Here is a 20,488-nt window from a genome sequence, read left to right as displayed (position 1 = left end):
TGGAGCCTGATGGCCGCCTCAGCTGCACTGAAGCGCTTGAGCGAAGCATGTGAGAATCTGTCTCTCAGAAGAAAGATGAGCTGGCCAACCATAGTGGTTTTGACAGTAGTTTTGTGGCTAGCTGCTGCTTCCTCAGAGAGAAATAGGCTTCATACACATTTTTTTCTTGAGTGCGGCTAATCCTATTAAGCACGCAACCTCCTTTACTCGACCTGGTATCTAAGTAAATTAATACATTTTTAGTCAGCAGAACTTAAGTTGTCTGTCAAATCCACACGAAAGTTTAATGTTCTCGTCCTATCTAGTCGACTTGCTGTCGCTGCAGATAGTCACTGGAGTCTCAGTAGTTCATATTATTGTTTTATTCGATTTCTTTGCGCGTATTCCGAAGTACAATAACAAAAAACAGTATTGCAAAAATAACACAAGAGAATAGCATCCGGAAAACACGAAATTAAGTCACAAATCATAAATATGGCCAGTGTAAGAAATGCCAGCTGTTCCCCTGTCCATATCTATAAAAATTCATACGCTTCACCACCACATCGATCTACACCTGCAAAGTTTTTGGTAATCGTGACGGCTCAGGCACATTGTCTGGTTCTTGAACGCGTCCAACCTTTCGATCGACGTGACTCGGACATTCCGCCAGGAGTTGGCCGCTCGACCCGGTTTCGCGAAGCCACTGACCTCGAAGACGGCCTCCGGTGAGGTCATTAGCGTGAGCCGGAAGAGCAGCTGTCCACCATCGCCACTAGTGTGGTTAAGTGGCTTAGAAAAAGCCGCGTCTTCCACGCGCATAAGTTCCCACCAATTGCATTTTTCGGGGAACGTGGCACTCGCAAGCTTGTTAATATAGGCCACCACATCAAGGGACAGCTGGTGGGCAGCTGCGGGATGCTGCCTAGACACCACGTAGTGGTTTGCACACGAACAAAACTCGTCAGGCACATAGGCATCGGCGCAGGTGCGTTCGGGCGGAATCCTTCCGAACAGGCTCAGGCCGCGAGCGGTAACCGCCGGCTTGAAGCGTGGCAGTTCGGCCAGAGTCAGAAGGGTCGCGTGCAAGTCGTACGCGGTTACGAGGCGCCGCTGATTCACCTCAAGGTTCACCGCAGCCTCGGGATATTGCCGAAGAAATTGGCGTGGCAGTGCCAATAAGCAGGCTGGCATGTTGTCTTCCTGGCGACCCACCTCGGTCTTTCGGCTCGGGCCGTATCGTAGTCCGTGGTCGGCGAACAACAGAAGCGCGGTGTCGTTGAAGACGCCGCAAGAGTGCATGTTTTTCAACATGGCTTCGAGCGGTTGGTCCAGGTAGCCCACTGTGTTTAACTCGTCATGTGTCAGGTAGGTAAGCCAGAGGTAGGCGAAAATCTTCTGGTCCCTGAACGATAGAAGCTGCGCGATGTACCTGGAAATATCGCAGGCAGGAAAATATTACGAAACTGGCACGACGCGCAGAACGGCTTAAGTCACTTGTAGAGGAAAATAAAATTGGTTGTGAGGAAAACAACGGCACGTAGCGATCTCGCTTCTCAGTGGGCACATCAACTACGCCGTGAAGGATAAGACTGAGGGAGAAGTGAAATGAGGGCAGTGAAAGAGGGGTGTTATAGTGAAGAGCCGCATAGTAATTTCGACCGCCTGACATTTTTTTAACCTGCACTGATATCGCACAGCACTAGGGTGTACTTTGACCAATATGTCTTTGATCTCGTGCCCTCACGCTCCGCCGGAGAAATATGTGACTACAGAGGCATCGGGACGGGTACTCTAGGATGGCAAACATTCATACAGGGATAAACCTCCTTTGCACTGCAACTGTGAGCGCACCACGGGAAGTCAATGTGCCTGAAGTCGAGCTACTGAGGCTGTATATTAGATACATCATCATCATCATAATCATCAGCCTGAATACGCCCACTGCAGGGCAAAAGCCTCTCCCATGCCTCTCCAATTAACCCTGCCCTTTGTCAGCTGCAGCCCCCGTATCCCCACTAACTTCTTAATCTTATCTGCCAACCTAACTTTTTGCCGCCCCGGCTACGTTTGCCTTCTCTTGGAACCTACTCTGTTACCATTAAGGAAAAGCGGTTATCTTGCTTCCACATTACATGCCATGCCCAAGCCCATTTCTTCTTGATTTCGAGTTGTCATTAATTCGCGTTTGTTCCCTCACCACTCTGCCCGCTTGCGGTCTCTCAACGATACACCTATCATTTTTTCTTCCATACCTCGCTTCGTTGTCCTTAACTGAAGCTCAACACTCTTCGCTAGCCTCAACGTTTCTACCCCGATAGGTTATTACCGGTCAGATAAAGCTGTTATGTAATTTTCTCTTGAGGGGTATTTATAAACTGCCATTCATGATCTGAGACGTGCCATATGCGCTCCACCGCATTCTTATACTTCAAGTTATGTACCTCTCATGACCCGGACCAGCAGCAAGTACGTGCCCTAAGTACACGTACTTCCTTACCACTTCCAGCTCCTCGCTACCAACTGTGAACTGGTTTTCCTTTCCGAGACTGTTGAACATTACAAGGCAATGTCATCAGCGAATCGCAAATTACTTTTACTTAGGTATTCTCCATTAACTCTTACCCCAAACTGTTCCGAATTCAGGCCTCACAGGCGGTAAACAGCATTGGCGAGATCTTGTCTCCCTCCATGCCAGCCTTCCTTATTGGAATTTTATTGCTGACTTTATGAAGGTATATGGTAGGTGTGCAGTCGTTATAGACATCTGCCAGTATTTTCACATAACTCTCTTTCTTCTATAGACGCTTCACAACACCTTCTCATGGGGGCTGCCATCTTTTTGATCACGTGATCACGCCGCCATTACACACCTGCTGACCGCTCGGCGCGCGCCTCGTCGCGACTGTTTCTGCGTCTGATGGTTCATTTTTGACTGAGTGTTTCGGTTGATGCGGTTGGAAAATATTGGAAAAACGGCACTAGGCTTTCGCCAAGCCTTCAAAAAGCACATGAGAACCCTAATTTCATCACTTGATGCGTGAAAACGTGATCGGGGTTCATGTCGCGGAGAGCGGCTCCACCCTTCGCCTTTTCGGACCAACGAATGGATCATTTCAATGCTTGTGTTTGCTTCTTCTTCAGGATTTGCTGAATGTTTTGCATTGTAATTGTCTAAAACGGCAAGGTTTAATGGTCCTGTGGCAGCTATCGTTGGGATACTATGTACATGCATGCAGAGAGCTAGACGCTCACATACACATCGTACTCATTTGTTTAGAACCTCTCACCTGTGTTAGGAACCCTAAAATATTTTCTACTTGTTTGTTAAACGCAGAAATGCGACAAAAATGAATATATACATAAATTATATCATGGCAGCATTCATCATCGTGAGCCTCACTACGCCCACTGCAGGGCAAAGACCTCTCCCATGTCTCTCCAATTAACCGTGGCCTTCGCCAGCTACGGCCACCATATCCCCGCGAACTTCTTAATCTCATTCGCCCACCTAACTTTCTGCCGCCCCCTGCTACGCTTGCCTTCTTTTGGAATCCACTCCGCTACCCTTAAGGACCAGCGGTTATCTTGCTTTCGCATCATATGCCCTGCCCAAGCCCACTACTTCCTCTTGATTTTGACTAGGATGTCATTAACCCGCGTTTTTTTCTTCACCCACTCTGCCCGCTTCCGGTCTCTTAACGTAACACCTGTTATTTTTCTTTTATTAGCTCGCTGCGTTGACCTTAACTTAAGCTGAACCATTTCCGTTAGCCTCCACCTTTCTGCCTCATATGTGAGCACCGGCAAGATACGGCTGTTGTATACTTTTCTCTTCAGGAATATCGGTAAATTGCCATTCACGACCTGCAACGAAAGAGAGTTAACTACAAGTGCGCGTTTTCTTGCACGACACGTAATACGCTATTTTTCGCAAACTGCCATTCATGGTCTCAGGAAACCTGCCATATGCGCTCCGCCCCATTCTTATTCTTCTAGTTATTTCCTTTTCATCATCAGAATCAGCGGTCACTACCTGCCCTAAGTAGACATATCCTCTTACTACTTCCAGCACCTCGCCACCATTTGCGAACTGCTGCTCTCTTGCTAGATTGTTGAATATTACTTTGGTTTATTGCACGTTACATTTGAGCCCCACTGTTCCGCTTTGCCTGTCTAGCTCACGGATCATGCTTTGCAGTTCTTGTCCTGAGTGACTTAGCAAGGAAATGTCATCAGCGAATCGTAGATTACTTAGGTATTCTCCGTTAACTCTGGCGTGCTATCGTGTCAAAGGATTTTTCGGTATAATTGTTATAACGCGCGTACGGGAAGCGTATTCGCCAACTGCAGCCTGTACAGCCACAAGGCTTGAAACCACGGTGAATTGATCACGGTGACTGAAGATTGTCACAACGGCTTACCTAAAAGGGATAATAAATCCTCTTAAATGGCGTTATATGCCACTAAGCATCACGATTTGCGACCTAAAAGGGAAAAAATGGAAAAAATGAAATTAAAAAAACAATAAAATTACAGTACAGAGAGCGGAGTCGAACGGCCGACCTTCCATACGCAACACGTGCCTCTAATCCACTGCGCCATAGCGGCGATGTCAAGCCGTCGTTCTGAATGAATATTTATAACCAGCCTTAATGTGGCTGCTACCTGCCGGTGGGCGGCGCTGTCATCGCTGGCTGTACCGGCTGCATTTGGCGAACACGCGTACGGGAACGCGTTGATGCTGCATGAAGTTAACAATTAAGTCAGCCACACACCTAAAACTATAGTACACACAACGCTCGATATATGGAGATGAAAGGGCTCAAGGTCTCGGTGGTAAGTAATCAGCTTCACTACGAGCGCTCGCTTGAGAGGACACTTTCAGTGACTGTCTCGCATGGACCGCAAGGAAGGGACAAAGACCCACCATAGCAGCCATAACTGCCGAATATGGTCCCCGAAAACCGTGCTTCTCGGAGCGAAGTTCAACACTAGCTCCAAGACGACATGTAGCACACGAACAGACGGTAAGATTTTTACGCTCGTACGGCTGTGCACTGCACAATCTGGCGTAGCGGTATGTAGATGCATGCATGTAGGAGCGTTAGTCGTCCTTCTATACCGTTTCTAATTCGTCCTCGGGCGCTCCTGTTTCTAATGGTCGCGCACCTTAACTTGTGAACAATGAGGTCTCGCTACGCACGCAGACGCAACTGACAGCAAATGAAAACACGCCCTAACGGTTTCGGCGGCAGAAGAGCTTGTTCATGTGGCTATGCTGTGCACTTACCCTTGCAGACTTTCTAAGATCGAAGCATTTCTTTCTAGATTGACTAGAAAGCGCTGGCAGACGAGTTTGTTGCGCCCGCCTGTTCGGTAAGGGTGCATAGTGAGCGGGAGCGGACAGAGGTAGTACGTCCAAGCTCGCAAACAATCCCATTCCGCACCTTTAACTCTGTCTCCATTCTTGCAATCCACAACACAGAACGTATTTTTTCTGCCTTAGAACACATTCGGCAGCCACACGTGATATCTCCACTGATGCGTCGCTGCGTACACGCCGGCGACTTACGAGGCCCGTAATGGCCCCGTGTTCCGAGTGGGCCTGTGGAGCCATCTCGTCTCAAAAGGAAGAACTGTGTGCTGTAAACGGCCTATACCCTCAATCCGCAGTGTCTGTATGACCACTGAAGTTTCAACTGAGTCAAATGCTTTCTCCCAATCGATGAACACTATATATAGGGGTTGGTTGAACTCTGCGCATTTCTCTATCAGCTGACTGACACTGTAAATATGGACTATTCTATTTTCAAGTATTCTTTACAAAAACCTGCCTGATCATTTGGCTGATTGAATACTAAGGTTGTCCTCAATCGATTTGCGATTACGTTAGAAAATACCTTGTAGGAAACGGACAGAAAGCTGATCGGTCTGTAATTTTTCAAGTCCTTGACGTCTCCTTCCTTATATATGATATAAGATAATGTTAACGTTCTTCCATACTTCTGGTAGGCTCGAACTCATACGGCATTGCGTATACAGGGTGGCTAGTGTTTCTAGCACAATCTCTCCTCCGTCCTTGAAGAAATCTGCTGTAACCTGATCCTCGCCAGCTGCTTTCCCCCTTTTCATTGCTCCTAAGGCTTTCTTTACTTCCTCCTTCTTGCGGTATGTCCCATTGCTGTGCTTTGCTGACTCTCTCATTAATCTTCTGATAACATTCGCTGCCGTATAGATTTCTGTTGATTTTCCTCTTTCTCTCTTAGCACATTCATCTGGTTTTTACCTATGCCTAGGTTTCTCTTCACTGCTTGTAGGCTACCTCCGTTCCTAGAGCATGGTCGATTTTCTCCATGTTAAGCTTCCTTTTGGCCGCTATCTTGCACTTCTTTATTAAATTTGATAGCTCTGCCAGTTCTATTTTGTTGGTAGGGTTAGCCGCTTTCATGCTTTGGTGTTTATTAATCAGATTTCTGAATCAGGTGTCCATTAAGAGAAATCTGTAGCGTAAGTCGCTGGCTTTGAAACAACTGTTATATTCTGCGGCCTCAACTGCACCACGTCAAGTGATTAATTTTTACTGCTGGAAACCAGCCGGGATCACGGCACTAGCTGTTGCGAGGTTCCAAAAGTATTGCCTGGCAGCCGTATGCTGGTTTGGAGGAGCGTTCTGTGAAGCATTAGCCATGAATATGGCCCTTAATCTATACACATGGCATGTATAACCTTTTAGTTAATCAAACTGCGACACACTTCTTCAAAATTCATTGGCGGTCGAAACGGGTGATAATCCTGAAGCGATTTAATTGTCTAATTTAGAGGAATGGTACAGGATAAGCTTGAAAATATCGCAGCATGCCCGAAAACTAATACCTTAATCATCCACATAAGGGTCACCAGGTGACACCACGTACGAGTGTTGAAGTGGGCGGTAAATGTACGTAGCTGCATAATAGTACTTATAGGTACCATCGGTGGCCGAAGTTGCAAATCCATTATTAAACAACAGCGCGAAGAAGACGGGGACAACAGTGAAGACGACAAAACGAGCGCTGACTCTCAACTAACTATCTTTGACTTGAACTGCAATTTATGCGCATAGCGTCTGGAAAAAATTGCGCTTAAGGAAAAAGAAGAAATAGTATAGTCAAAGATAAGAAACAACATACACAATCCACTGAGACCTCAGCTTCTGTCCAGGAATGCAAGCTCTTTATCTGTAACAGCTGTTGTGGCCTTGCTGATGCACTTGTCCCGGTTTTTTCCCCGGGTGAGCTAGCTATACGAATAAGGAGCAGGTTTTCCCACACCAGCCAACAACGCAGCCCGGATAAAAGTAATGCATTCGTCGCCATTCCCTCAGTACATCGCCTTTCGCATGGGTTGAAGGATGTGGCGAAGCGGTATCAGGTTGATGCATTTTTGTCCGCTCCCTTAAATCTGGCCCGCATGTGTCCCAAGGTGCATCATAAGCTAGAAGCCCCGAACCGAGGTGCACGCAAGGGTTGTATCATACGCCATGAGAAGCAGTTCGTTGCGTGCACTGAAGGCGTAGTGTATCAGATCAGTTCATCATGCGCAGCCATTTACGCAGGCCAGACTGGATGATGTCTGAACACGGGCCCTTGGGAACACAACAAAAATGCCGAAAATAACCACCCAGATTCCCACATTGTCAAGCACTCTCTCACGTGCAGCGGGTGCTCCCCCTTTTTCTACACAGCAATGAACACAGGAATAACACCACGCGAGAACCTATGGAATCATACCATATCGCAAAAAACCGGGACAAGTGCATCAGCAAGGCCCCGATAGTTCTTACAGAAAAAGAGCTCGGATTTCTGGACACAAGCTGAGGTCTCAGTGGATTGTATATGTTGTTTCTTATCTGTGACTATACTATTTCTTCCTCTTCCTTGGGCGCAATTTTGCGCATAACTTGCATTTCATGTCAAACAAAGTTAGTTGACAGTCAGCGTTCGTTTTGTCGTCTCCACTGTTGTCCCCGTCTTTTTCGCGCTGTTGTTTCATAACGAATCCGTACAAACTCGCCCAACTCGCTCTTCTATAACAGATCCCCCCACTCCGAGTACCAGCCCGTGCCACACTGCTTGGGCGCGCCACCTGACAAAACAGGCGAAATCCTAGAGACCCGTGTACTGTGCGAGGTCAGTGCACGTTAAAGAACCTCAGGTGGTCGAAATTTCTGGAACCCTTCACTACGGCGTCCCTCATAGCCTGAGTATCTTTATGACGTTAAACCCCCAAAACCCACCAACTTCTGGTGTCCAGACCGGAGCAGTGGGCTCGTTTCGAGACCAGAAGAGCTTTGTCAGATGGCGCCCCTACGCAGACTAGCACGGATTGGGACTTGGATAGGTGGGGGGTCTGTTACTTCTGCCCCCATGGTACCTTTGATACGGTAGCCTGCAGGCCTAGCTGTGCCACGCAGGAAAAAGCATTAGTATCATAGAGACAAACTAACCGAATAATAGAGCATGTTGGTGTCTTCCACTTGTTGAAGAGTGCGATGGGGTAGTAGTCCGCAGGTGCCTTCCTGAACCCGGTGTGGACTGGGTACTGGAACAATCCTACGCTCGGATCTTCCTCAAGGAACAGCGTCAGGTACTCATTTTTTTCGTACACGGACATGAGGTGGGCCAGTCCGTCGAAGTGACTGCTGCATATCAGGACAAAAAGGGAAACAGGTGACCACAGGAAATGGAAGAACTGTCATACCTCGGAGTGTCCTGAGGTTAATGAATGCTTGGCCTAGCTGAAGCCGTAGGCCTGTCGCAGCCAAACCCTTGGGCATATTCCAATATCTTTCCCGATTTGGTAAATCCGTACTGTCAGCTGTGCGGCGTGCCTGCCACCTTAGACCACATAATCTAGGACCTCACGGAGGATCCACCTCCGGCAGATATAGCCACATCTACAACGCTTGAAAAATGGGAAGCTGTTCTCGCTAGCCCGGACCCGGACGCTCAGTCCAGGGCCACGGCAAGTGCGCAGGAGGTCGCCGACAGACGAACTGCCAGCCACCTGGAGCGGCTCATGAACCCAAGAACATCACCAACCTATTGCTGACAATAAAGTTTTCTCTCTGTGTGTGTGTGTGTGTGTGTGTGTGTGTGTGTGTGTGTGTGTGTGTGTGTGTGTGTGTGTGTGTGTGTGTGTGTGTGTGTGTGTGTGTGTGTGTGTGTGTGTGTGTGTGTGTGTGTGTGTGTGTGTGTGTGTGTGTGTGTGTGTGTGTGTGTGTGTGTGTGTGTGTGTGTGTGTGTGTGTGTGTGTGTGTGTGTGTGTGTGTGTGTGTGTGTGTGTGTGTGTGTGTGTGTGTGTGTGTGTGTGTGTGTGTGTGTGTGTGTGTGTGTGTGTGTGTGTGTGTGTGTGTGTGTGTGTGTGTGTGTGTGTGTGTGTGTGTGTGTGTGTGTGTGTGTGTGTGTGTGTGTGTGTGTGTGTGTGTGTGTGTGTGTGTGTGTGTGTGTGTGTGTGTGTGTGTGTGTGTGTGTGTGTGTGTGTGTGTGTGTGTGTGTGTGTGTGTGTGTGTGTGTGTGTGTGTGTGTGTGTGTGTGTGTGTGTGTGTGTGTGTGTGTGTGTGTGTGTGTGTGTGTGTGTGTGTGTGTGTGTGTGTGTGTGTGTGTGTGTGTGTGTGTGTGTGTGTGTGTGTGTGTGTGTGTGTGTGTGTGTGTGTGTGTGTGTGTGTGTGTGTGTGTGTGTGTGTGTGTGTGTGTGTGTGTGTGTGTGTGTGTGTGTGTGTGTGTGTGTGTGTGTGTGTGTGTGTGTGTGTGTGTGTGTGTGTGTGTGTGTGTGTGTGTGTGTGTGTGTGTGTGTGTGTGTGTGTGTGTGTGTGTGTGTGTGTGTGTGTGTGTGTGTGTGTGTGTGTGTGTGTGTGTGTGTGTGTGTGTGTGTGTGTGTGTGTGTGTGTGTGTGTGTGTGTGTGTGTGTGTGTGTGTGTGTGTGTGTGTGTGTGTGTGTGTGTGTGTGTGTGTGTGTGTGTGTGTGTGTGTGTGTGTGTGTGTGTGTGTGTGTGTGTGTGTGTGTGTGTGTGTGTGTGTGTGTGTGTGTGTGTGTGTGTGTGTGTGTGTGTGTGTGTGTGTGTGTGTGTGTGTGTGTGTGTGTGTGTGTGTGTGTGTGTGTGTGTGTGTGTGTGTGTGTGTGTGTGTGTGTGTGTGTGTGTGTGTGTGTGTGTGTGTGTGTGTGTGTGTGTGTGTGTGTGTGTGTGTGTGTGTGTGTGTGTGTGTGTGTGTGTGTGTGTGTGTGTGTGTGTGTGTGTGTGTGTGTGTGTGTGTGTGTGTGTGTGTGTGTGTGTGTGTGTGTGTGTGTGTGTGTGTGTGTGTGTGTGTGTGTGTGTGTGTGTGTGTGTGTGTGTGTGTGTGTGTGTCCGTTACGACATCTGGCCTAGCAAGGATAAGTAGATTCTCTCATCGGTTTTCCCTCACCGTGCAGGTGTGTGAAAACTGATGTATAACCGGAATATTTAAGGAACCATTCGGTCTCAATTTAGAATACAGCCCCCACAAACTTAACACGAATTACGGAACGAGTGACCTGGACTGTCGTCAGCGCCACGAAGCGATAGTCATCCGTGCGAGATAATCCTCTCGGCACGTTTACGGCGGCTGACGATAGCTAGTGCGCAGCTCGCTTTGACTGCTTTTTCGCTTCTGCCTGATCGCCGCGTGGACAGCGCGTTCGTCGCGGGGACGTTCGTGCGCATTTTGCTCCGGCGCATTCTTCTCGACCCGCCGTGATGGCTCAATGGTAAGGCGCTCGTCTACCGAGCCGGAGTACCCGGGTTCGAACCCGAGCGCGGCGGCCGCGTTTCAATGGAGACGAAACGCAAGAGGCGCCCGTCTGGTGTGCGATGTCAGTACGCGTTAAAGATCCCCAGGTGGTCGAAATTATTCCGTACACCTCCCCTACGGCACCTCTTTCTCTCTTTCTTCTTTCACTCCCATCTTCCTCCCTTCCCTTTCGGCGCGTTTCAGGTGCCCGCCGAGATATGTGAGACATACTGCGCCAATTCCTTTCCTGAAAATTTAATTTACCAATTTACCATCTTGCTCGCCGCGGCGGCCTCCTCGGCACACTGCAACGCGCTTTGCAGTTTTCTTATGGCAGGAACCGGAAATTGCGCGCTAAGCTGCCGCGGTTCGCACCAGCTATCGTCAGCCACCGTAAACATCATCATAATCATCATCCCTGACTACACCCCACTGCAGGGCAAAGTCCTTTCCGATATCTCCCCAATTAACCCTGTCGGTGACCATAACCGACAACGAACTTCCTCACCAGAACAGGATTTGGCCACCCTGGTATAGTACTTGGCCGCAACCTTCTATAAGCAAACCAATTAACTCTCGGCCCTCAGTCCCCAATGGCTGCGGAGCAACTGATCAAGGCGGCGGTCAGGCCTGTGCCGCAGCGAAGGGTGCTAAGAACCGTAAACATACCGAGTGCATTATCTCTTACCCGATGGCTATCGCTTCGTGGCGCTCACGGCAGTCCAGGCGATGCGTTTCGTCATTCCTGTTGTCTGTGGGCGGCTGTACAAATGTACTTTTATTGCTGCAGCTGCTGAAGCGACTATTTCGTGAATGACGCCGTCCGACACTCAAATCTGGCCCGCACTGAGCTACAAATCGCGCATGCACGGAAATACAAAACGTGCGGACCCAGAAACCGTGAATGCGCGAGGTTGCACAACCTCCTCTCCCACGGATGTCCCTTGAACGAAATGGATGGCTGTTTAGCATTGATAAGCACGAAATATGCGAAAGCAGTTTTACAGGTGGACCACCACCACGTACCTGAAGGCGCGATTGAGGCGTCCACTGAGCACGGAACCTAGTCATGCGCCTATCCTTTCCCCGAAAGCAAAGTGATAACCGCGAACGCCAGTGAACCCAATGAACGCCAGCAGCCCTTTGCTTCAGTTCCGCGTGTCTGCTACAACGTTGCCAACGCAAACGCGTCTGTCCCCATCGCGCAAGTAGCGAGCCCTAGAGGAAAGATCTGAGGCTTTGGAAGCCAGCCGCTCTATGGAAGGAACATAGTACTAATGGGGCTTCGCCTGCCGCGGTGGCTCCGTGGTTAAGGCGCTCGCCCACTGAGCTGGAGAACCCGGTATAGAACTTGACCGCGGTGGCCGCACTTCGATGGAGGCCGATGGAGGCGAATGGCGCTTGTATACTTTTACTCTGTTCAGTCGATGGGAAAGTAACGGCAAGAGAGCCGCCGGATAGTTTTCAGGAAAGGGACTGCTCAGTAACAGCGTGGCTTCCCGGTGGAGACAACCTCGAAAGCATTGCGTATTACGCGCAACGCGCTATCTCTGCCATTGTCCTCCCTCAATGGCTAATACAAAGCTAATACAGCTTCCGCTTTTGAACGCAAGATGTCCGTCCACTTGACACCGCACACTGCACGGGCGTTCTCCAGACCGCCTCCATCGAAGGCCGCAGCGGCCGTGATTGAACACGTGTATTTCAGCCCAGCGGCCGAGCTCCCTGGAGAGCCACAGCGGCCAGCCTTCGAAGTAATATCGCGGTTACTGCGCATATATGCAAACAAAGAACAGGCGGGAGCACGTATCGAGGCAGGGCACGCACTGGCCGGTAAGGCGCTCGTCTACCGAGCCGGAGTACCCGGGTTCGAACCCGACCGCGGCGGCCGCGTTTCGATGGAGGCGAAACGCAAGAGGCGCCCGTGTGCTGTGCGATGTCAGTGCACGTTAAAGATCCCCAGGTGGTCGAAATTATTCCGGAGACCTCCACTACGGCACCTCTTTCTCTCTTTCTTCTTTCACTCCCACCTTCCTCCCTTCCCTTACGGCGCGGTTCAGGTGTCCGCCGAGATATGTCAGACAGTTACTGCGCCATTTCCTTTCCTCAGAAAACCAATTTACATTTACATTTACGCACTGGCCCTGTTTTCACCAGATAATTATACCCGCAATAAACGTGTTTATGAACAAACGGAAGCCGCACTTATTAGCCCCGCCAGCGCACGGCTTTTCATCCTGGCGTCAGCTCTATAGCGCTGTCACGTTTAAACGAGCGCGAACGCTGTGTGAGAAAAAGAAATTGAAAATTGGCTTTTGAGGAAAGGAAATGACGCAGCAACGGCCCCACATATCTCGATGGACACCCGAACCGCGCTGTAAGGGAAGAGTAAAGGAGTGAACGAAGAAATTAAGAAAGGCGTGCCGTAGTGGTCGTCTCAGGAATAATTTCGACCACCTGAGGATCTGCAACGTGTCTTGACATTGTACAGCACACACGCACATTTTGCGTTTAACCTCAGCGGCAAATCCACCACTGCGGTCGGATTCGAACGCGGGTACTCCGGCGCAGTAGACAAATGCCTTAACCACAGAGTTATCGCGGCGGTGAGAACTTTCAGACAGCGTTCGTGTTTATTTTGAAGCGAAAACCTTCACTAGACTAGTCAACACCGCGCTTCGCGTGAGCCGGTGCCCAGATTTGCCACTTCTGCGCATGCGTGAAACCGATTGACATCACGCACGGCGCATGTGGCCGCCGCTGACATAAACAAAAATAAACAGTCAGAAATAAAATATCACAACTAAAAAATGGCTGAGGCTTAACTTGGTTAAGCCTGGAGAATGCGAAGCATCATCGTGTCGCGTAATTTGGAGGCGCACAACCACAGCGACGGCGCGAGGTGGGCCCCCGTTTCTCCACTGTCCTGACGTCATCGTGTCACGTGGTTTGACGTCATGTATCACGCGATTTGGAGGCGCACAACCACAGCGACGGCGCGAGGTGGGCCCCCGTTTCTCCACTGCCGTGACGTCATCGTGTCACGTGGTGTGGCATCATCGTGTCACGTGATTTGGAGGCGCACAACCACAGCGACGGCGCGAGGTGGGCCCCCGTTTCTCCACTGTCGTGACGTCATCGTGTCACGTGGTGTGACGTCATGTATCACGTGATTTGGAGGCGCATAACCACGGTGAAGGGCTGAAGTGGTAGCTAAAGTAGTATGCTTCGCATAAAAAATAAATTAATGACAAACAGTGCGCCAGGAAGCACACATATGTCGGTCTACACGCGAACGGCACCGTAAGCGAAGGAAAATGAAAATTGGTTTTAAGCAAAGGAAACGACTCCTGTCTCTCTCATGTCTCGCTCGGTGGATACACGAACCGTGCCGTAATGTCCTTAATGAACATGAAATGAAATAAATATTGCTTTTAAGGAAAGCAAATGCGTCTCTCATATCTTGGCGTACACCAGAAAGGAATGCACACCATAGTACATGCCCCTAAAGAAACCTTCTAAGACAGCGCCGTATTCACTACACGCGCGTCTCCTGCTCCGCCTCCGTACAAACTTTGTACAGCTATGACAATATGTTTCGGAAAAGCCAGAAAGCTTTACCCTAAGTGTAACCGTAAGTATAACCTTAAGCTAAACCACGAGCATCGCCGCAGCTTTTTGCTTCGAGATATCCAGGCTTAAACTTAGCTAAGCCACAGCCAATTTTTTTCTAGAGGCTTGCTGGCGGTGTCCACCTAAAAAGGGGGGCAGTTATGCGTTCTTGCTTTCCATAAAACTTCGGGAAGTTTTAGACTGCGAATAAGAGAAGGCTGAGAACTAGCCTAATCTGCTTCCTGCAAGCGGGCCCATGCGAAGTGAGGCGGTGGCGCAAGGAAGTCTGAAGCAGTTAAGGCCCCGACTGTCAGACACAATCAGCCCTAATTAACTTGAGGGCAGAGCTCCTTCCTGGCTTCTTTGCGAGCACAGATGCGATGCTTGTCGCCCAGGAATTCTAGAGCGGAGCTCTTTGGCGTAAATTCGCAAATTGGTAATTATGTTTTTGAGAAAAGGAAATGGCGTAGTATCTGTCTCAGGTATTTCGCTGGACACCTGAACCGCGCCGTAAGGGAATGCAGGAAGGTGGAGTGACAGAAGAAAGAGAGAAAGAGGTGAGCTCTTTGGCGCCCGTTTCTGTTCCGGGGCGTCGCCTTCGTCCCTCGTAACCAGCAGTGGACACCTCAAACGCGCTTTAAACTGCGAAACAAATTGAGCTGGAGCTTGAAAAGCGAAGGAAAGGTGTACAACTGCCATCTTGCAACAGTGTACACCTCAATCGTGCTTTAAGCTACGTGGCTGGCGGTAGGTGGTGAAAATATTTTAATGAAATGGCTTAGGAGGTTGTAGCGGTGGTTGGAGCTCTCAGTCCGGAACCCCATTGGCGTAGGCTGCTTTCCGGGCTCTTTCGATGAGTTGCTTTTGACTCTTTTCGTCCGAGATGGACAGAGCTGCCTCCCACCCCTCCTGCGTTGGCTGGTTACTAACAGTGATCGCCTGATTTCGTTGGCAGGCCCATACCATATGGTACAGGTCCGCCTTCTCCCCGCAGAATTTGCATTGTGAGTCAAATGACTCCGGGTCTATGGCATGTAGTCTTCGTGGGTTGTTGTAAGTGTTGGTCTGTAGCTTTCGGAGGTGTTGTTCCTCCCCTTTATCTAGTGTCTTAGCCGGCGGAGGGTAGACCCGACGGGATAAACTTAAGTGCTGAAGTATGTCATTGTAAGTTAGTAGTGGGGTAGGAGGTTCCACGGCATCCGCACTGGGTGCCCGGGGGAGAAATGCTCGGGCTGAGGCATGTGCGCTCTCGTTCCCTGGGATGCCCTGGTGACCTGGTACCCATATTAAGTGTTTGTGTGTGGGTTGGTAGCCACGGATGTAGCTATCTTGCAGGATTTTAGCTGCTAGCGGTGCGACCCTGCCCCTGAGGTAATTGCGATACGCTGTCTGTGAATCTGTGAGAATGTATATTGAGCTAGTGTGTGTTGCAGCTAGAGCAATCGCCACTTCTTCCGCAGCCAGTATGTCCTGGCTAGCTAGTACTAGTCCGTCGACTGTTGTATTTTGGTGCACTACCGCGACGGCAGTCATTCCCTGCTCGGGACCCCCAGCATCGACATAGAACACGCCCTCGCGCCCGCCGTAGTGTCTTTTCATGGCTTCGGCTCGTGCTTGTCGTCTTGACTGGTGAAAATCAGGGTGCATATTCCTGGGTAGTGGAGCTGCCTTGAGTTGTCCTCTCCATGAGGCTGGGATGTCGGTTTTGGTGTCTAGCTGTCGGGGGCAATTGATGTTTAAATCACTCAGGACTTGTCGGCCAGTTCGAGTTGTGGAGAGCCGTACCACCTGCGCCGTAAGGTGTGCCTCTATCAGCTTATCGATCCTGTTGTGCACACCCAGTCGCAAGAGCCTGTCCGTCGATGTCGCAAGAGGGAGTCCCAGGGCCTTCTTGTAGGCAGTTCTGATTATGATGTCGAGGTTTTTATGTCACGCTTCTTAAGGCGGAGGTAGGGCGCTACGTAGACGACGCGGCTTACAACGAAAGCCTGCAACAGTCGCAGAGTATCGTCTTCTCGCATCCCTGATTTGCGCGTCGTTATCCTGGCGATCATCCTGGCGACTTGCTCGCTCACGAGTCGCAGTTTCTGGAGGGCAAGAAGGTTGTTGCCGTTGCTATTTATGTACAGACCCAGTATCTTCAGGGTCTGAACTTCCTTGATGGGTGAGTTGTCTACGCGGATATTGATGGTGTCTTGATTCTTGCCTTGACGGAAGACTATGAGTTCGGATTTTTCGGGTGAGCAGGTTAGTCCACACGCCCGGGCATAATTTTGAACTGTTGTCGCCGCTGTTTGTAGTTGTTCTTCAATCATTCCCATACTTCCCGTGGTTGTCCAGATGGTTATATCATCAGCGTACAGAGCGTGGCGTATGCCCTGTACCTGATTGAGAAGAGGTGGGAGATTTAGGAGTGCAATGTTGAAGAGAAGTGGTGATAGTACTGCCCCTTGCGGAGTGCCTCTCGTGACCATCTTCACTTGCGTTGTGTGTTTTGTGCCGGTGCTGATGTTGACGGTTCTGTCCGTAAGGAAATCGCAGATGTACGAGTAGACTCGCTGTCCACAGTTCATGCTGTGGAGGTTGTTGGGGATTGTGGAGTGTTTGACATTGTCAAACGCTCCCTTCAGGTCAAGTGCTAGAAGCGCTCGGTTACTGTTTGTGCGTGCGGGATCAATGACTTCGCGTTTGATTTGCAGAAGCACATCATGGGTGGACAAGTGTGCCCGGAATCCAAACATAGTGTGTGGTAGTAGCTCATTGTCCTCAAGATAATTAGAGAGACACGTGTGGACTGCCTTTTCCATGAGTTTGCCTGCGCACGACGTGAGGGATATGGGGCGCAGGTTTTCGATGCTGATTTTCTTGCCGGGTTTGGGAATAAAGTGTACATTGGCTGTTTTTCATGCTTGTGGAATGGTGCCAGTACGCCAACATTCGTTTATGTAATCCGTGAGTTGCTGCAGAGCCTCCGTGCCGAGGTTGGCCAGAAGTCCGACAGTAATTTTGTCTTGTCCCGGGGCTGTGCCTCGGCGCATATCTGCTAGTGCTGCAATGATTTCCTCTGAAGTGAAATCTCTGTCTAGGTCTTCGTTCGGTTCCCCACGGTACTCCTTATTGTACGGTTGTGGGTCTCGCGCGGTGCAGATATAGCGACGCGTCAGTTCATCCACGAGTTCTTGATCCGTGCCTTGAAAGCTGTGTAGGGCTCGATGCAAATTTCTGTGTTGTTCACTCTTCGCTTTCGGAGGGTCAATTAGGCATCGCAGAAGGTTCCATGTAGCCTTGGTGTCTAGGCGACCTTTGAGGGATTCGCACTTCGTTAGCCAATTGGTGCGAGCGAGGTCCCATGCGTATTGGTCTGCTTGAATAGTAAGCTTGGCTATTCGAAGTCTTAGTTTCCGATTGTGTCTTTGTTTTTTCCACCGTTTTATAAGACTACGTCTTGCTTCCCAAATGTGTAGGAGGTGGTGTCAACAGCTGGGTAGTCCTCCGTGGTGGCGAGAGACTTTGTGAGCTTTTCTTTAAGGTCCAGAATGGAAGCAGCCCAATCTTCGTAGCTGGTTATTGTGGCTGGCGGTAGATGATCCCGGCCGCGGCGGCTGAATTTCGATGGAGGCGAAATTCTAGAGGCCCATGTACTGTGCGATGTCAGTGCACGTTAAAGAACCCCAGGTGGTCGCAATTTCCGGAGCCCTCCACTACGGCGTCCTTCAGGGCCTGAGTCGCTTTCGGACGTTAAACCCCAATAAACCAAACCAGATGTGCGCTGCATGCGTTGGCATTGCCAACGTTGTGGCAGAAACGCGGCACTGAAACCAAAGGTCGTCGGCGTTTATTGCCGTTGGCGTTGAAAATGTTTTACGCTGCGATGATCTTTCAGGAAAGGAAATGCGCATAACTGCCTCCCTGGGTCAGTGGACGCCTGAATTGTGTTAATAAGTACACGGAGTGATGAGAGAGAGAGATGTGGGCTGCAGGCATTGACAACGTTGTGCCAAAACGCGGTACTTTAGAGGTAGGCAGTCGGCGGACCTGTACCATATGGTATGGGCCTGCCTACGAAACCAGGCGATCACTGTTAATAGCCAGCCAACGCAGGAGGGGTGGGAGGCAGCTCTGTCCAGCTCGGACGAAAAGAGTCAAAAGCAACTCGTCGAAAGAGCCCGGACAGCAGCCTACGTCCGGACTGAGAGCTCCAACCACCGCTACAACCTCCTAAACCATTTCATTAAAATATTTTCACCACCACCATCGGCGTTCATTGTGTGTATTGGCGTTGGTGATGACGTTTCACTTTCCGATCTTTTTAAGGAAAGGAAGTGTGCATAACAGGCTTCCTGGGTCAATTGAGGCCTGAATCGCGCTGATATAGGTACGTGGGGTGATGAGAGACAGATGTGGGATGCGTGCGTTAGCGCTGACAACGGTGAGCGAACTCTCGCGATAACTATTAACTGTCACCTGCCAGGGTGATAGGGTGGGTGGGGACTTTAATGCAGATATAAAGACAAACAGGAACTTTTTACCACTTATGCGGGAGAACATCTGTTCCTCTCGCTCGTAACGCCTCCCACTAGATCTGGGCCTTCGGCCCCTTGACTGTTTTAATAAATGTTTACCATCCAACCTCCCGCGGCTGTGCCAACTTCGCGAAATACTTGCTGAGACCTCGTCTTTGAGAACCGGGAATTGTTGCAGCAAGTCAAGCATATATCCACCTATTTCTCCGACCGTTAAGCTTCCTTCATGACAAGAGCTGTTAGTGGAGTGTTTCTTGAAGAAGGAATATGTGTGAAAAATAACACGGCGTCTGTAATTATACGCAAGTACATACATGTCTTGCTTGAATTCTTCCACAATCTATTGAAAAGCTGAAACAGCTCATGAGGTGCGCAAGAATTTCGCATAAGGAAGTAACGTAATCGACAAATTTTTTTTTAAATCGGAGAAAATATTGTGCAACAAAAGAGTATCTTCTAGTACCGTACCTGTTTCCAACGGATTCCCTGACGTCTTCGCCCGACTTGCCCGTCATAAACGGTATCAAGTTGGGGAATGAGTTGATTCCGACCTTGTTGTATCCCCGGAACTCATAGGCGTTCAGCGTCCGAGTCAAGAAACGCCTCGTCCTTGGCAGCTGGCGAATGGTGTTGAGCCGCGAGGTGCCGTCCAAGCCGACAATGACCACATTCAGCCGCTTGTCGGCCCCAATTGACCTGCCTGTACTCTTCTTTTTCCTCTTCGGTATCAGGAAGTAGTCTAAAAAGAAGGTGCGGCCGCCGGAAGACGTCTCATTGCACCATAGGGAGATGTACTCGGCCTCGGTTAGTGGCTCGCCGAAAGCGACACGGTGCTGATGTCCCAGAATGCTGGTGTTGTCGGGAAAGCGAGCGCTTTCGTTCCTCAGCACTTCGGCGTAGAAACACGCAATGTCATCGGGCTTCAACTTATACCTGCTTGCCAAGAGCGCTTCGTTGAGCACTGGAACGTTGTACCCGCTTAAGTGGACGACCGTGGTCTCCGTGCGGCAATAGCTGTCGTTCTCGGAGTTGATTTGGTAAAAGAGAAGTGTCGTCCAGTGGAAGGGGCCATAGTTCGGAACCGTGCAGCCGGGCGTGTCAAATACAAATGCGCTGTTGCTGTACGGATCCTCGTCTTGTGGAGGATAAAAGAAGAACCAGAGGAGAAACGGGTTTACCAGGGCCAAAAGTAGGCAAAACATGCGGCACGGGCGACGGACTTTCATAATCGTCAACATTCTGTTTTCGCCTTCTTCTTCGAAATGGATAACGTGGTAGTGCACGTGGCCTCGTGCGCGTGAATCGGAGCACGTAATCGTGTACGAGCATCGCACGTGAGCATTTGAAAGGACTGGCGGGGTATTCGGTGCGTTCGGGGACGTGGCAGCAGCAGTGGGCGCTGTGATCTTGGAGCTCAGCGATGGTGGCAAGGGTGTTGGCTCTGGACGCACACAAAGGACCCCTTTGCCCGAATGCGTCCGGTTCTGCCAGTGGCGGCAGGCGCCACCGTGTAGCAGGCTATAGCCACTCAAGACTGCTTGGTAAAGCTAGAACAACCAAGATGCTCACTTTTTTTTTTTGAGT

The 20,488-nt window shown here is 50.0% G+C and overlaps 1 protein-coding gene across 1 annotated transcript; it reads right to left on the bottom strand.

The window, feature by feature from the left end:
- Nucleotides 1–392: 392 nt before the first annotated feature.
- Nucleotides 393–20,333, bottom strand: LOC149363436 (uncharacterized). Its single transcript, XM_089569921.1, has 3 exons — nucleotides 19,373–20,333; nucleotides 8,468–8,662; nucleotides 393–1,411 (listed from the first exon to the last, which is right to left on the bottom strand). The coding sequence occupies exons 1-3, from the start codon at nucleotides 20,140–20,142 to the stop codon at nucleotides 535–537; spliced, it is 1,842 nt and encodes a 613-aa protein (XP_089426047.1). The 5' UTR covers nucleotides 20,143–20,333; the 3' UTR covers nucleotides 393–534.
- Between the last annotated feature and the right edge of the window lie 155 nt (nucleotides 20,334–20,488).

Source organism: Amblyomma mixtum, chromosome 2 (genome assembly GCF_055824585.1).
Source record: "Amblyomma mixtum isolate Tamu chromosome 2, ASM5582458v1, whole genome shotgun sequence".
NCBI classification, from domain to species: Eukaryota; Metazoa; Arthropoda; class Arachnida; order Ixodida; family Ixodidae; genus Amblyomma; species Amblyomma mixtum.
Note: the sequence above shows the minus strand (reverse complement) of the source record. Positions and strands in the feature narration are given on the sequence as shown.